The following is a 13,619-nucleotide window of genomic DNA, read 5'->3' on the forward strand; positions in this document are numbered from 1 at the left end:
GTTCACAAAAGCAGTGTATTTGAAGTTCATTAAATGTCACGGTGATTGATCAGGAAATGACCCAATTGACCCCGTTTGACCCTCTACAAGAGTCTATTTCCATTAGAATGGAGGAGTCTGGCCTGAGGGTGACCAAACGCACGCAACAGATGACCAGCAGCTCAATTAAAGAGCGTTTGTTGTGAGTTTGACAGACTCTAGATAACAGATAATCAATGCATGGCTCTAGTAGTTTTACTTTTACACCATATTCTAGATTTATATAGGATTCTATTCACAGGCTCAATTAGCAGTAACAACATATTTATTTGTTTAACAAAAGACAATAAAATATTTGAAGTGCATGTCTTTTAAATGTACTTTTATAGTTTTTTTTTTTTTATAAAAATACATAAGACTGTATTTGCGAGAGCTTAATTAATTATTACATTCCGATAAGTGATTTGGGATATTTGGTAGAAAAAAATTAAGGTGCAAAATTGCCTTTAATTAAGGCAATTGAAGCAACAATTAAAGTATAAAAAGAAAATAACTTTAGATGTTTAAACATTTAATAGATCTCAGTATAAAGTACAACAGCTGTGCAAACAAACAAACAAATAAACATTTGCATTTAGCAAGTACACAGTTTTTGAGCACCATTGTAAAGTCATTGAGCAGAAAGATTATGTTGCATTTTATATTTAAAACGGCAAATATAATAAAGCTTCATGATAAAAATAAAAATGCTAAAATATTATTAGCATTCAACATAGTCTAAAAACACTCAAAAGTTATCATGCAATCCTTCACATAATCAAATATAATATTCTACATGCCAGGAAGGAAAAATATCACATCACTGGACACTTGAAAAAAGCTAGATAATACATACATGTACACATACATAATATCAATAATCTGTAGTCACTTCATTATCACAGCAGCAAACTTGACAGAGTACAATAATTATTTCATTCTTTTCCAGAATGATTGCAACTAAATGCAGTTTAAGCCTAGAACTAGTACAGTTGGATTATAAAATATACATGCTTTAGTTTTAGAAATTATATATGCATAAACCTATTGATTAAATTAATTTGAGAACTCTAAAGACATGAAATTGAACTAAGAGCTGACCCTACTGGGCCTCTGCTCTATTAGGCAGGCCAATACCTCACAAAGGTAATACAGGGACTTTTTAGGTATTACAGAAAACATTCTTTTCATTTTTTTTGGTCCCAATATGATGTGATGTTTCATCTTTTTCATACAGACATCTTGCATTAGCTCTGTTCAACAGTGAAGTTAGACTCTGACCTGAATGGAGAAAGAAATGAAATAAAATCAATATTTAGGATGCATTAAAATAGATTAAGACAGAAAAAAAAAAAAAAACTGAAATAAATACATATGGTTGGTGTAAATGTATTTCTTTACTGAGATACAGCTACAAAACTAATAGATAGTGTTACTGTGATAAACTGCGCCTAAAACTGGAAATCTATTATGTGGTTGTGTACTGCCATCTCATGGTCATATAATAGAGTGCAACAAGCATGGAGTTTATGTTGCATTTCACTATATAGACTCTGAACCCATTAAAATGCTCTGTTAACTTCTATAATAAACATTAAACAATATAAACTAGATACAATGACAAAAAGGTTCAACTTAATTTCTATATATTATAGCCTATAGTATTCTCTCTTTTCATAACACCAAGAGAATATACTTACATGTCTCTATTTTTGCCGACCATGTGGCTGTTGTACTCTAGAACGGAAGGAATGCTCTCCTCATCCTCATCCTCAGGCACCTGGAAAGGATGATTTTAATCATTAAAAACAGTCCAGACCGAAAGAGTTCACACCGTATAAAAGAAACAGGGGCTAGTTGTCACATTTAGATTTATAGACGACTATGTCCTTATTCGAGTACTATAGTGCAACCTAGCTGTGAAACAAGTAAATACAAATGAAATCAAACTCACTTCCCAGTACACTTCATCATCAAAGCAGTTTTCGTCGGCCGGGTTTCCCCAGCAGCATGGCAGTTTCAGAATAAAACCTGTAGATACATATATGAGGGTTATTACAGTTCAGTAAAAGTAAAACCATACAAAAATGTGGTACTTAAAAGAAATGTTTTGGATGCTCACCTACTACCGCTCCACCTACAATTCCAAAAACAAGAGCAACACAAAGACCGGCGGCCTGGAAGCCTCCTTGCATGGCAGGTGTCCTCCCAGCATATTTCCCTTTAAAATCAAAGGTGTTTATCAACCTGTTGAGAAAAAGGAATTTGTATCAGCAACATTCACAGTTTTAATATTCAAGAAGACAATTCATATTCAGTAATGCTATTGATTTAGCTGCACTGACAATATGGCATGAGAGAGAGCAGTTTGAACTGAATTGAGCTGGATAATGACATTAACTTGGCAACATCATTGCGGTTACTGAACTTAATCTGAACTGAGACGAATAAAGGCACTATTATCTATTTAGAGCAGCTTTTTTTGCTGTCGCAATATAATAATCTTAAAATGTATTTACTTATCTCCCCCTACTTGATATAATAATCCATGCATCGGGGTTCACTGTTTTTTTACTGTTAACATGAAGCTGCTTTGAAATATAGAATTTTACAATCAAAGCCACTTTGTGCGATTCCAAATTTCATGTCACCAAACAGTTTGGAGCCACACTCACCCCTCATGTCCATAGACGCTCTCACTGGCAGTAGCCGCTGTGATGGCACCCACGACTGCTCCCAGGACGCCAGGCATGGCGTGCAGGTTATGGATGCCGCATGTGTCTTGAATCTTCAGGTACTTCTCCATGAGGGGCTGCATGGAGAAAAACAGATATAAATTAATCTGCTCTCACATGGCATATGATGCTCAAATGCACCTGCTCTTCTGTCAGACTCACAGTGAGCACCAGGTAGCCGAATGTGGAGATTATCCCACAGATGAAGCCCACGATGAGAGAACCATACGGTGTGATCATAAATTCGGCTGCTGTTCCCATGGCGACTCCCCCAGCCAGAGTTGCATTCTGGATATGCACCTGAGTTGCACAAAGAATGTTACAAATTTTATTACCAGAGATACTAGTTTTGTTCATATTGAAAGGTTTTATTTTTATAATTTTCATTTTAGTTAAACTGTGTAATTGGGACATTATGAGGTGATGTAATTTACCATGTCCAGTTTTCCCCTCTTGGCTGAAAGGCTTGATATGGCAAACGTAGTAAGGACTGAAGCAGCCAGAGCAAGGTAGGTGTTTATGGCGGCCCGATGTTGTCCGTCTCCATGATCTGAGATGGCAGAGTTGAAACTGGGCCAGAACATCCAGAGGAAGAGGGTGCCTGTAAGAGGAAACATTGGTTGAAAGCAGCTCATGTACGATCTTATCAAGGGCATATATAAGTCACTTACCAATCATAGCAAAGACATCAGAGTGGTAGACAGATCCATTCAGACTCTTGCTTTGGTCTAGTTTCGGTCGATAAAGAATCCATGATATTGTCAGACCGTAATATGCTCCAAAAGTGTGGATGACCATGGATCCACCAGCGTCCCGAACCTATGAAACGTAAGAACAATGTGTCAGAATTTCTTTGATTTGGGTATAGAAATATTCAGGACTTGGGGATGGTGGATGTTCACAAGGGTTGTTAATTAGTTGAAACTAAAACTTAAAACATTTTTGTTAATTGAAAAATTACGTATGTACAGTATGTATGTATGTATGTATATACATACTGTGCATTATATTGCCAAAAGTATTGGGTCACCGCCTTCTAATGAACGTGTTTGACTACTTTAGTCATTTCTATAATAACAAATCTTAATGTTTACGCATATAATGATATTCTAGGGAATTGTGTGCTTCTAATTTTATAGCAACAGTTTGGACAGGACCCTTTTCTATTCTAACATGACAGTGCCTCTGTGTATAAGGAACGGTTCAAAAAGACATGATTGATTCAGTCAGTGTGGAAGAACTTGACTGGTCTGCAGAAAGCCTGATCCCAGCTGAACACCTCTGGTGTGACTTTAAATGCAGACCTTGAGCCAAAAACTCATCACCAAACACCAATTATTTGTATAGACACTATAAGGACAAAAGTGTTGGGACACCCCCTTCTTTAGAACAGAAAAAGGCACTAACAAAACTGTGGCAACAGTTTATAATATATATATATATAAAAGATTAAAAACTTTCCAAGGCAACATTAAAAATAAAAATAAATAATTTAAAAAACTGAAATAATTCTATAAAAATAAAAGCTCATAAAAATGTACTAAAAAAGCTTGTGTAGTACAAATATATATATATATAGAAAAATTCAATTGAAAATTTTAAGTTGATCTTTGAGTCTATGTAACTGATACCCTCAAATGTTTTGAGTTCTGTTGATGCATTAGGGTTCAGAGTGTAACTTAAAGTACAACTAACATTAAAATGAGAAGTATAAAAATAAAACTAATTCAAAATCTTAAAACATAATAGTGTAAAAAAAAAAATAATAATAAAACAGTGCTACTCACATGGAGAACATGAAGAATGATGTATTCTTCAACTGCAAACAGTGTAATGCCAAATAGTGTCAAGACCATCAGCTGCACTGGACTGACTTTCCCCAGCAGAGCTCCATAAGCAATGAGACATCCAGCCACACAGAAGTCAGCATTGATGATACTGATGCAAGAAAGATGGAAAATTATGGTTCGTTTTAATTCTTCATTTTCTATATCAGCTGTATCACATAAGTCAACATCATCTGATGCACTGATCAGGAAAATCACATTTGCAATGTGATTTAAACATGCATATGGCACTGTGCCATTATATGGCATATACACAAAAACAACTTTTAGCCTATACTTCACGTGCAAGAGACTTGGGCCTGTTTACACCTGGTCGCTCACGCTCATGCGTTTTCGCTGATCGGATATCTATCTGATTTGTTAAAACGTTTCCATCCGCAATAGAAAAGAGCGCGGAGCATCAACACTGTAAAGATAAGTTAGTCTCACTGCTTTTAATAAAGATGATTGTGTGTGGAGTGAAACTGTGGACTATTTCAGTTTCATTCGTAGGAGTTTGCGCATCGGCTGCTGAAGAGATACTCAGCTACTCATCCTCGGCGATGCGTGTTGCATCAGCGCTGTCTTAAGCTACTACAACATAGGCCTACCATACATGCGCTCTCACACGTTTATTATTATTCTAACATTTGGGGAGGAGTAAAATTTACATATGTGGTTTCAACAACCAGATGCATTTAGACTTGTCCATGATTGTCAGGCACGCGCCCAGACCAGCCCCTGAAGTGATTTGAGCAATCGATTTAAAAATGCGCCTCGGAGGGCATTTACACCTGGTATGTTCACGATCAGAGAAAACGCATGAAGTGACCAGGTGTAAACAGGCCCATTCATCCCTTAGTGTGTGTGAGGGGCGAAACCTACTTCTCAATTCCGATCTTGATTTGGCCATCAACCGGGTCCAGAGAGTGAAACCAGCCCTGCATGAGAAGAGCCCACTGCAGACCAAAGGCGGCGATGAGAAAGTTGAACCCGACTCCACCGAAGCTGTAGCGCTTCAGGAAGGTCATGAGAAAGCCAAAACCCACGAAGATCATCACATGGACATCCTGAAAACCTGCCGAGCAAGGACAGAGAGGGTGGAGAAGGTTAATGGATGAACAAAGGCCTATAACAGCAGGACCTCCCTAACTTTTAAGCTCAACAAAATTAATCGCTTTGCTGAAAAAAAGTTAATTAATTAATTAGCATCAATCCCTGCAGATGTTGAAAACTCACTTGGGTATCTGTAGTAGAAGTCGTTCTCAATGTCACTCGTGATGTTGTTCTCACGCTTGTGGTCAGACCAGTGTGCATCCGACTCATCATCATAACGCACAAACACTCCAAACAGGATGATCATGGCGATCTGCCACACGAAGCAGACCAAAGGCAGGCTCATCCGGACGTGAAGGCTTTTGGCCTTGCACCAGAAGCTTCGGCAGCAGGCAGCCAAGTTACCCATGGTGAAGTCAAGATGTTAAGAGATCTGTTGTCTGAAGCTCTCTTGTAATTTCTGGTGAAGTGAAGAGAAGATCCGTTGGAAGCAGCTTTCTTGTAATTTCTACGTCAAGTGCAGCTGTATTTATACAGTAGCTTGTTATCTGGAGGTGTGTCACCGCTCACCTGTTGTGGGTGTACCTTCTGGAAATGAAATCCGGGTGGCCGTCATACTCACCTGACAAGACTGATCAATATCTGCTCTGGTGCCTGACTACTACTACTTCTTTTTTATTTTAAGAAGTCACATGAGACTTAATTATAATTACACTTGGACAATACAGAACAACTTTGCAACTGCAAGTCAACTTTAGGTCAGATCTTTTTTCTTTGCACTTTTTTTATGGACCACTTCTGCCAGAAGTTTTATACTTTTGGAAGGTTTTAGGTGTCTGTGCATATCCAAACCCTCAAAATCAGGAAAATCAGGGCAAACACGTTAATGACTAAGAGCGGAAATCTGTCTGTGCATGTTTTGTAAAAAGTGATTCATTTCTTTTCATTCTGCGCTATTGCTTTTATTTAGCAGGGCAACTTTTTTTTTTTTTTTTTTGAGTACCTGAATAAATCAAATCGGCTTTCAACTCATGCAAAGAATCATCTGTGTGGTTCCTGATCATCCGTCTGTAAGTAAAATGCATATATTTTTTACATTACAGTTTTAGCAATGACTAGATGTTTGAATAACATTTTCCAATTCTTCTATAACTAATGAAAATAAAAATGAAAAATTAGCAAAACAAATAAAAATTGATACAATAAAATAAAAAATTATAAAAAAAAAATTTTTAAAAATAAAATGGCACTTTTTGCAAAATCTATTCTATCTTAAAGAGATTGAGTGAAAAAAAAGAAAAAAAAGGGGGTGAACATTAAATATTATTAAGCTTCTTTTGCAAGCAGTCAAGTCCTAAGTCATAAGACACATAAATGTCCAATATCTCAATGATTGACATCGTTCTCGGTTGGGTACATACCAGATATTATCAGCGTTTTCTAAGAAGCTGTACTACTGTACTAAAGCTGGTTTGATACAATCTGTATTGTATGAAGCGCTTTATAAATAAAGAAGACTTGACTTGAATAGATTGCAAATCTGAGAACAGCAGTCACTTCTCTAAGGCATTACAAAATCATCCACATTTGCACATCTTCATGTCAATGCACGTGCATTTGGGAGCTGACAAAATTTTCACCCATGTTCTAAAGCCACCATATTTGATGATTTAATTTTTTTTTTTAAACTTCTACCAGCATGGACTTCGATCAAATTTTGATTTAAATTGTATTATTATGCATTCAAATATTTTAAATACTTTTAAATTAAATATTTTAAAATCAACTGCCTCTGTATTTAATATAATCTAAAATATAAAATTTTAAATGAACGTGCTTTTTTCTGATATTAAAAACGTTTTGAATAAAAAAACAAACCGCTTTTGCATCATCCATTCAGCAAGATACAGCAAGATTCACATTACTTTCCATTTTCTCAAATAACAGCAAAATGGTCAAAATTGTATGTATACAACAATAATTCCAAGTATTTAATTAGAAAGCTTCAAGAGAGCAGGAGAGACTACAGTAAATCGTGTCCAAACTTTTCACTGGTTGTTAAGTAATTTGTCTCACATCCCAAAGTCAGTCTCACGTCTAGACAATAAAAAAGGAGGTGTGTGCATATCTTCATGCTTGGCTTAGAGAGCATGTGGCTCTCACAGTGCTTCTGGAGTGTTTAATCAAAAAATAGGTAGAGAACATGTGACAATAAGCATGGCCCTCAGATCCTTATCAGGACAGCATTCCAAGGATAACAGGAATTACATGACCATGCCTGGCCTTTGCGATCTGTCACCAGGACATACCATCACTGGCGACATAAGGATATCTCTCACATGATCCACTGTCAATCAAGTCAAGCCTTCAATAATGTACAGTGATTCGAAACAAAGATAACATTTGATTTTCAGTGCAGTGGTCACTATATAAATGATCCCCAAATAAGTCCAATAATGTTTTAATACAGTGGTCATTTCATCTAAAATGCATCTGATTAAAAGTCATCATACATAAACCTCTGTCTAAAACCTAAAAAGTTTGCATTATATTATAATTGAATCCCAAGGTCACTTTGAAGTAAATTTGAAGCATATATAATAATGAAGATGTTTAATGTTTTTGAAATACGTCTCTTATGCTCACTAAAGCTGCATTTATTTGATCAAAAATACAGTAAAATACAGTAATATTGTGAAATAGTGTAAAAATATTAATCAGTTAAATGAACTAATGCTCAATAAAAGTATGATTATGATTATTATTTTAAAAAAGTTTACTCCAAAATGGTAGTTTCATGGTTTCCAAAAACTATTGTCAAAATTTATAATAATTAAAGTCAGCTTATTAGAATGATTTCTGAAGGATTATGTGACACTGAAGACTCCAGAAATTATGTTGAATATATACTGTATATAGCTACTTATAGCAAAGTGCAATGATGTTGCTTTGTGCCATTTTTCCCCAAGTTCATATAAAAACAAAAACCACTAAAGATAACTGTAGTTCATATCACAACTGCGTATGACCAAGATGAAAGTAAAAGCATCTTACAAAAGCATCAAAAGCAAATTTAGAAACCACCTCGTTACAGCAGTCCATCACAGTGACAAGTGGAGTGAGGTCCATTTGTTAATAAAAAACAACCACCCACTAAAGAGAGGCTTGGCGGAAATAGACATGCTTGGATTAGGATCAGATCTTGAAAATCTCCACCTGCAGCTGGCCTGGTTTAGAGCAGGGTTTCTCAAAACCTGTTCTGGAGGCCACTGCCTCAAAACCCTGAGCGAACTCACTTACCTGTGATTTTCTAGGGATCACGAAGACCTTGATAAGCTTGCTTTGGTGTATTTGGTTAGGGTTGGAGCTAAACTCTGCGGGGCATTGGCCTTCCAGAGCAAGATTTGATGAACTCAAATTATTATTAATAAATTATTATTATTATTGACATTATTTCGACACACTATTTCCCGGTCTAAATACTGTAAAGCCACCCAACTTTATATCAAGCTGAAGTAAAGCTGCTTTGACACAATTTTCATTGTTAAAAGCGCTATACAAATAAAAGTGACTTGACTTGATCAGATCAGCTAAAATGTGGCCTCTACACTACTACTACATGCAGTTTCACACATCTTCCCAGTATAGGCCTTGGCTTTTGCCATGTTCCTGTCACTGTGATATTTATTTTACAGAAACTCTAAATGACAATATGTTAGAATAATAAAATAAATAATTTCCATGATTCCAGGGGTTTCAAAAACTGAAAGCATTTCAGGGTTCATACTTTTATGACAAATTAATTGACATGACATTTCCAGTCATGATTACAGAAAAAGGCGTTTAATTTGTATTGTTTATTCTATTAAGAAATAGCACAATCTTTTGACATAACTAGTCAAATTCAACTTCATTCGACATTTAATATCATTTAGTAGATGTTTTTATCTATAGCAACTTATGAGGAATACAACAAGCAGTTCATCAGAAATAAGATGAATAATGAATCTAGAAATTTCAATGATTTTTCTAAGTGTGAATTTCACACTTTTCCAAGATTTCCCCTGGATTTTAACCCTGGGTTCTTACTGGGAAATTTGCCTTGATTTTTAGCTTTTTCAGCTAGCTTTAGCTTTTAGCTTTTTAAAGCTTGTTTTGACTTATTTTAAGACCAAATATCAGTTTTCACTCAGAAATTGCTAACACCGAGAACGGCAAGCATTTAATTAGATGTGAAATTTTAAGAAAGAGGTGGAGAGCAATGAAGTACATTTACTTGAGTATTGTACTTAAGTACACTTTTTGAGTATCTGTACTTTACTTGAGTATTATTTTTTCTGGAAACTTATGACTTTAACTTCACTACATTTGAAAGAAAATAATGCACTTTTCACTCCACTACATTTCTATCAAGGTCCTCGAAGTTGAAAGTTGTTACTATTTAGCAGCTTTGAAAGTGGGTGATTTTTTTCTTCTCTAAAATGTGATTTTTATTTTTCAGACATCCTGTAAGTAATCACTCTTGCAGGGTTACGTGAAGTGATTTCCCAGCATTTTTTGAACACCGACCAGTTGCAATTCGATAAGAAGTTAATATTGTGATATTAGACACAATATTCTATTGATTTTGCAAAATTGTGTAAACAAAAATACATATAAAGCCACAGAAGAACTGTTGCGCGTCTCCTAACAAAACACAGCACTGCACTGCACAGTGTTGCTGTTGTAAAGTTATAGCTACCGTTGTGTTGCTGGATTTTAAAGCAGGTTCTTTTTTTCTTATCGTTTTGTATTTACAGCAATTCACTGTCCACTCTGTTCAAATGTGGATGAATGACTACACATAAATGTACATACACTCACACTGCCAGAGCTGTCACTACCTTCCTGCTTTTGTGGGAGTGGGTAGGGGTGTTAAATAAAATTAGTTTTTACTAACTCACTTGTTTCATTTCTATAAGTGTTTAACATTCTAAAAGCTCTTTACTCCAAATATATACTACAAGTCAGTGTATTCAGTAGGCGTTATGTATATTAAAATGCTTCAGATGCATAAGGTATTGCAAGTATTACATACAACTTAAATAAAAAAAGTTTATTGTAAAACTTTTTGTATCCTACAGCAAACTGATCTGTGACATGATTTAGTACTGCATGATTATACGTCCAGTTTATTTAAGCAGCATTCACAATTGCATGGGAACAAAAGCATCCAATTAAAGGTGTAATTTGAAACGTGTCAAAAATACTGAAAGAATTTTTTATAGGCACTTCCACCCAATGCTTTGAAATGCCCTTTGGAGAAAGGTGCCCTGCCACATGCCTGACAGGCTCATGAGGTCTTAACCCCCTGTAAGGCTGATCATCCTGTCAAGCATTTAGCGCAGAACCTTAGCTCTTCAAACCCATGTCATATCTTAAAGGAACAGTTCACCCAAAATTGAAAATTTGCTGAGGATTTATTCACCGTCAGACCATGTTTTTAGGAAACAAATTCATCATTATGATGTTTTTCATTTTAAACCAATCGCTTCCATCTAAAATTTCAAAATTTGAGTATTCTCTCCATAATATTACTTTTTCTAGTGAAAAGGGTGTCTCATCTGAATCAGGAGAGGAATATGCACAGGTCAAACACAGTTTACAAGCAAAAACAGTTTTAAACAAATATGCCGGTGGATTTAATGTGAGAGGACATCAGAGGATGAACTTTCACTAGAGGAAGTCTTAAGGATTATGGACTTTTGGTCAAAAGTAATGGTTTAAAATTAAAACACCTTATGATTACTTTTGGATTTTTGTGATGTTTTTATCAGCTGTTTGGACTCTCATTCTGACGGCACCAATTCACTGCAGACGATCCACTAGTGAGCAAGTAATACAGGTACATCCCAAAAAATTTGAATATCGTGAAAGTTCATTTCTTGTAACTTATTTCAAAAAGTGAAACTTTCATATATTTTAGATTCATTGCATGTAAAGTAAAATATTTCAAAAGTTTTTTGTTTTAATTTTGATGATTAGAACTTAGAGCTCATGAAAGTCAAAAATCAGTATCTCAAAATATTAGAATATTTACATTTGAGTTTCAATTAATGACCATCCCTACAGTATAAATTCCGGGTGTCTCTTGTTCTTTGAAACCACAATAATGGGGAAGACTGCTGACTTGGCAATGATCCAGAAGACGAATATTGACGTCCTCCACAAAGAGGGTAAGTCACAGAGGGTCATTACTGAAAGGGGTGGCTGTTCAAGGAGTGCTGTATCAAAGCATATTAAATGCAAAGTTGACTGGAAGGAAGAATTTGGGTAGGAAACGGTGCACAAGCAACAGGGATGACCGCAAGCTTAAGAATACTGTCAAGCAAAGATGATTCAAACACTTGTGAGAGCTTCACAAGGAGTGGACTGAAGCTGGAGTCAGTGCATCAAGAGTCACCGCGCTCAGACGTCTTCAGGAAAAGGGCTACCAAGCCACTTCTGAACCAGAGACAACGTCAGAAGCATCTTACCTGGGCTGTGGAGAAAAATAACTGGACTGTTGCTCAGTGGTCCAAAGTCCTCTTTTCAGATGAAAGTAAATTTTGCATTTCATTTGGAAATCAAGGTCCCAGAGTCTGGAGGAAGAGTGGAGAGGCACAGAATCCATGTTACTTGAAGTCCAGTGTGAAGTTTCCGCAGTCAGTGATGATTTGGGCTGCCATGTGATCTGCTGGTGTTGGTCCACTATCCGCAGTCAATGCAGCCATCTACCAGGAAATTTTAGAGCACTTCATGCTTCCTTCTGCTGACAAGCTTTATGGAGATGCTGATTTCATTTTCCAGCAGGATTTGGCACCTGCCCAAAGTACCAAAGGTACACTGCCAAAGGTACCAAAAGCTGGTTCAATGACCATGGTGTTACTGTGCTTGATTGGCCAGCAAACTCGCCTGACCTGAACCCCATAGAGAATCTATGGGGTATTGTCAAGAGGAAGATGAGAGACACCAGACCCAACACTGCAGATGACCTGAAGGCCGCTATCAAAACAACCTGGGCTTCCATTACACCTGAGCAGTGCCACAGGCTGATCACCTCCACGCCACGCCGAATTGAGGCAGTAATTCATGCAAAAGGAGGCCCAACCAAGTATTGAGTGAATAGAAATGAACATACTTTTCAGAAGCCTGACATTTCTGTTTAAAATATCCTTTATTTATCGATCTTATGTAATATTCTAATTTTCTGAGACTCTGAATTTTGGGTTTTCATTATCTGTAAGCCATAATCATCCAAATTTCAAGAAATAAAATCTTGAAATATTTGACTGTGTAATGAATCTATATAATATATGGGTTTCACTCGAGTGACAAAAAATATTGACCTTTTTCATGATATTCAAATTTGAGATGTACCTGTATATTTCTCAAATTTCCAGCAAATTTTCATTTTTGGGTGAGCTATTCCTTAAACAAAACTGCAGTTATTTTTTCATAAAATAACTGGGTCCCCTTTATATTAGGTGGCCTTAACTACTATGTACTAAATGATTAATTTAAATGTAAGTCCAATGTAATGACTGTGTACATGCTTTTACATTGTACTTATATTTTTAAAAATAAGGTAATTACATTTATAATTACACTGTTGACCCATCCCTTACACCTTAACCTACTACCCATACCACCACCAAACCTGTACCAAACCATACCCATATCCCACCTCAATAGCAGCAGAAGTGTTTTGCAATACAATATGAACACAATAAGTACATTTGATGCAAGTACATAGTAGTTAAGGCCACTTAATATAAAGTGTGACCAATAACTGGAGCTATTGGACTCACAGCAAAATAACTGGGAGTTATTATTGCATAAAAGCTTTATGTAAGCTCGAACCCGTATGCCGTGTCGTGAGGAAGCAGGCACTCCATGCATAAATACCTGCAGGCCTTTCAAACGTATTTGTTGCGATGTGCGGCTGCGTCACGAGACACGAGTC

General features: G+C 36.2%; 1 protein-coding gene across 1 annotated transcript; it reads right to left on the reverse strand.

Moving 5' to 3' along the window:
- Positions 1 to 289: 289 nt before the first annotated feature.
- On the reverse strand, positions 290 to 6,147 carry LOC306878623 (ammonium transporter Rh type C 2-like). The gene is made up of 11 exons (XM_079431061.1): positions 5,819 to 6,147; positions 5,465 to 5,657; positions 4,541 to 4,691; positions 3,425 to 3,572; positions 3,188 to 3,354; positions 2,916 to 3,053; positions 2,694 to 2,830; positions 2,141 to 2,265; positions 1,973 to 2,049; positions 1,719 to 1,798; positions 290 to 1,299 (listed from the first exon to the last, which is right to left on the reverse strand). The coding sequence occupies exons 1-11, from the start codon at positions 6,042 to 6,044 to the stop codon at positions 1,266 to 1,268; spliced, it is 1,476 nt and encodes a 491-aa protein (XP_079287187.1). The 5' UTR covers positions 6,045 to 6,147; the 3' UTR covers positions 290 to 1,265.
- Positions 6,148 to 13,619: the final 7,472 nt, after the last annotated feature.

This window comes from Barbus barbus (assembly GCF_936440315.1).
Source record: "Barbus barbus genome assembly, chromosome: 2".
Classification (NCBI taxonomy): domain Eukaryota; kingdom Metazoa; phylum Chordata; class Actinopteri; order Cypriniformes; family Cyprinidae; genus Barbus; species Barbus barbus.

Coding starts and splice junctions, on each gene's coding strand:
- LOC306878623 (XM_079431061.1), bottom strand. CDS start 6,044: ATGGGTAACTTGGCTGCCTGCTGCCGAAGCTTCTGGTGCAAGGCCAAA. Junction 2,831..2,915: donor TCGGCTACCTGGTGCTCACT/GTGAGTCTGACA, acceptor TTCTCCATGCAG/CCCCTCATGGAGAAGTACCT. Junction 2,266..2,693: donor AGCGTCTATGGACATGAGGG/GTGAGTGTGGCT, acceptor TTTTCTCAACAG/GTTGATAAACACCTTTGATT.